This window comes from Myotis davidii, unplaced genomic scaffold (assembly GCF_000327345.1).
Source record: "Myotis davidii unplaced genomic scaffold, ASM32734v1 scaffold174, whole genome shotgun sequence".
NCBI classification, from domain to species: domain Eukaryota; kingdom Metazoa; phylum Chordata; class Mammalia; order Chiroptera; family Vespertilionidae; genus Myotis; species Myotis davidii.
The window spans coordinates 2,821,342-2,825,504 of record NW_006289087.1 but is presented as its reverse complement, the minus strand read 5'-3'; the positions used below and the strand labels follow the sequence as shown (position 1 = coordinate 2,825,504).

At 43.7% G+C, this 4,163-nt stretch overlaps 1 protein-coding gene across 1 annotated transcript in view; it reads right to left on the bottom strand.

Annotated features, from left to right (window-relative positions):
- TAF1A (TATA-box binding protein associated factor, RNA polymerase I, A) overlaps positions 1-4,163 on the bottom strand; it is a 22,542-nt gene that overhangs the window by 4,290 nt on the left and 14,089 nt on the right. Inside the window, exons 7-9 of the mRNA XM_015562343.1 lie at positions 3,476-3,563; positions 3,005-3,151; positions 994-1,117 (exon numbers count right to left, since the gene is read on the bottom strand). Of these exons, the coding sequence (XP_015417829.1) occupies positions 994-1,117; positions 3,005-3,151; positions 3,476-3,563 (359 nt within the window). The remainder of the gene's footprint in view (positions 1-993; positions 1,118-3,004; positions 3,152-3,475; positions 3,564-4,163) is intronic.

Sequence of the window (4,163 nt, the reverse complement as noted above, 5' to 3'; positions counted from 1 at the left end):
AGTTACGAGCTCCGTCACGGAACTAATTAAACTGGTGAGTCAAAGCCCCACTGTATATATATTATTGATTTCAGAGAGGAAGGGAGAGAGACAGAGAGAGAGAAACATCAATGATGAGAGAGAATCATTGATTGGCTGCCTCCTGCACACTCCCTACTGGGGGGAATCTAGCCCACAACCCGGGCATGTGCCCTTGTCCAGAATCAAACCTGGGACCCTTTAGTCCACAGGCTGGCGCTCTACCCACTGAGCCAAACCAGCGAGGGCTGAAACAACTTTTTCTATCCCTTCTTCTGACAAAGTAAAAATGTGACACCAATGATGTTATGATCAAAGCCATCGTTTCTGATTCCCAGCTCACAACGGGCTAAAGACATATTTGCTGAATGAATAACTTTCTATGATCTTATGAGGCCTTAAAACCTCACTGAACACCATTGGAAACAGCTGGGAAGAAAGCTGCTTCCCATGTGATCTTAGAAGTTAATAATCTTTGAAAATCAAAGAGCTTTACAAGAGTCCAGCACGGAGTGGGAGTGACCCCGCCTTCTCCTGATTTCCAACTTGAAAACCAACATAGTCCCTAACCTAACAGTGGTACTTATTTTGCTGATGTAAAAAAAATCTTGAGAAATTTTTGTATGTCATCCTTGTGACGTTTTGTGTCCTTGTTTTTTAGAAAGTCAGAAGAAAGCAGCAGGAAGGTGTGGCTCAGTGGTTGGGTGTCAACCCATGCACCGAGAGGTCACGGTTCCACTCCTGGTCAGGGCACATGCCTGGGTTGCAGGCCCAATCCCAAGTAGGGGGCGTGCAGGAGGCAGCCTATCCATGTTTTTCCCTCTTCCTCTCCCTTCCATTCTCTCTAAAAGCAATCACAAATATTTTTTTTTAAAAGAAATCCAAAATAAAAATTGACATATTATCAGCTCTAATATTGAGAAATATTATTATTTATGCTGACCCAGTAATAAATACCATGCGTCTCTTACTTACCCCATTAAGATCTGTCTGAGATATTTTGCCAAATATTGCCAAGCAGTCAGGTTTTTAGTGCATCCAGCAAAATCTAAGACGCCGAACAGGACCTCCAGCCCCAGTTTATGGTGCTCTTCTTTGTCTGCAATGGTCACAACAATTAGGATTCACCTAAGAAACTGAGGCACACGAAGCTAAAACAACATTTCACCAGTTGATACAGTATTACTGAACCATAAGCCCTCTAATTCGGCTAAAAATGTAAAACAATTCATTGTACTCGTACTCTCCTGTGAAGAATCTGAAAAATTCAATAATTCAGTCCATGCTACTAAAGTCGGGATGCGGATTCTCATCTCTGAATGGGCTATATAACTGAATGCCTGACTTAGGGGCATCCATCCCCCCATCCCCACAGTCAAACACCCATGTCTAACTTTTGACTCCCAAAACCCTTAACTACTAATGGCCTACTGTTAGCCAGAAGTCATACTGATCACACATACTCTGTCTGTTATGTGTATTATATGCTGTATTCTTACAATACAGTAAGCTAGAGGAAAGACAATGTTATTAAGAAAACCATGCCCGGCCAGTGTGGCTCAGTGGTTGAGTGTCGACCAATGAACCAGGAGGTCACGGATGGATTCCCCGTCAGGGCACATGCCCGGGCTGTGGGCTCGATTCCCAGTGTGGGGCATGCAGGAGGCAGCCTATCAATGGTTCTCTCTGATCACTGATGTTTCTAGCTCTCTCTCCCTCTCCTTCCCTCTCTGAAATCAATAAAAAAAATATTTTTTTTTAATCATAAGGAAGAGTTACAGCATCTATTGAAAAAATCCTGCATGTAAGTGGCTCTGAAATCAATAAAAAAAATATTTTTTTTAATCATAAGGAAGAGTTACAGCATTTATTGAAAAAATCCTGCATGTAAGTAGACCCACACGGCTCAAACCCATGTTGTTCGAGGATCAACTGCACGGACCGAGAACATTGTTTAACGCACCTGCCCTGTGCGGGCAGGTCACACACTGTCTCCTACGAGGAGAGGGAATGAGACAGGCTCGCTATATCCTGGACTTAGGCTGGTTTCTCCCTATGAAGCTACACTCTCCTCTGTATGGAGCTGCAAGGCAGCAGTGATTGCAACGAGGCGAGTTATATACACTCCAGCCACTTCTCTTTGGCCGACTGCTGCCTAGCATGCTACAGGAGCATCAGCAAACTTTATCTGTAAAGGGCCAGACAGTAAACATGTAGGCCAGGGGTGGGCAACCCGTGGCACACGTGCCAAACATGGCACGCCAGTCACCTTTGCTGGCACGCGAAACCCTCTCTTATAATCTTCCATTTACAATGGTGAATCTTTGTTCTCAGGGATGAATTTTGTTAAGTCTCGTAAGAGGAATAGCCTGACAGATGAAAGCAGTAGCTCGTGCCTATCTCTGAAGGTCACGAAATAGAAACCTGACGTGAAACCGCTGTCATCAGTGATGCAGCAGCAAAAGTCCCACTGATAATATCAAATGGAGTCATAAAGTTTTCTGTCGGACCATCAGTGTACATGTATACACTAAAAAACAAATGTATTTTTCATCATCATAGATTGTGTTTTTATTGCTCGAATGGTTTGGCACGCACTCACAAAAAGGTTGCCCATCCCGATGTAGGCTTTGTGAGCCGCGTGGTCTCTGTGCTGCCACAGTGCAAGCAGCCACGGACACCAGGGACATCATGCCAGAGCACAACGTAGCTGGGCTCCAGGACTCAGATCAGGTGAGCATGCTGGTTTTGGCACGTGCTCACAAAAAGGTTGCCCACCCGATGTAGGCTTTGTGAGCCGCATGGTCTCTGTGCCACCGCAGTGCAAGCAGCCACGGACACCAGGGACAACACGCCAGAGCATGGAGTGGCTGGGCTCCAGGACTCAGATCGGGTGAGCAATGGATTTGGCCCAGGGACCTTGGGCCGCTGACCCCCTCGTCCACGGCGTGTCTGCCCACAGGGATATAAAACACACACGACTCACCTGATTTCCTCAGTAACCTATGGAATTCTAACATCAGCGTATGAGACGGTACAATCTGATACAAAATCTGGAAGAAAAAATAATCTTGTGATATTTGCACATTCAAAAGGCATTTCTCAAATGTCAGCTTACTTTTCAAATAAAGTTCTTACTTGAGAACAGCCCTTCAGTGAATGAATCATTGATTTAAAAGATACTTAGCTTTTATCCAGTTTCAATTCGGGGATAGAGAGGATTCCCTGTAAAGCTATTGTTTAAAAATCACTGATAATAACTAGATAATCAGAGGAGTAGGGAAAACAGATGGAGACTTTTTATTTTTCTCCTTATACATTTTTTATACTGTTTACCACACATAAAAATTTAATTTCTTTTCAGAAGTCAAAACTGAGAGAAAAAAAATAAAGGAAGAAAACTATTTCACACAGGCCCAGCCAGTGTGACTCAGTGGTTGAGTGTCGACCCATGAACCATGAGGTTCCCGGTTCAATTCCCCGTCGTAGGCATAATTAGTGAGGACCTCTCGGGCCCCATCTTGATCCCCATAGAATTCCAGCATCTATAGAAAAAAAACATAGTATCTTAGCTAAATTTTGTCAGACATGAAAGATAATGCACAAGTTAATGATGGGCACAAAAACATCATAAAACTGAAAAAGAGCATTTGTGGTGTGGGTTATGGTGGTCACGCCCGTTTCTGCTCTCCGCAGCATGTTACAGCCTCTGTGGAGGGCAGAGGTCACTTACAACAAAGGCCTGCTGGCTTCCCACTGTATCCTTATCCTATTTGTTACTGAAAACGCAACAACTTCACATAAGAACTGTTCCTATAAGAAATGAAGCGCCCTAAACAGTTTGACTTAGTAGATAGAGCATTGGCCTGCGGACTCAAGGGTCCCAGGTTCGATTCCGGTCAAGGGCATGTACCTTGGTTATGGGCACATACCCAGTAGGGAGTGTGCAGGAGGCAGCTGATCGATGTTTCTCTCTCACTGATGTTTCTAGCTCTCTATCCCTCTCCCTTCCTCTCTGCAAAAAATCAATATATATATATTCTAAAAAAAAAAAGTACTGCCCTATAGATAGCAGAATTTTAATTCACATTATCTCTAAGAAGAAAATTCAGCTTGCTTTTCCATTTCATTTATCCATTATTTCT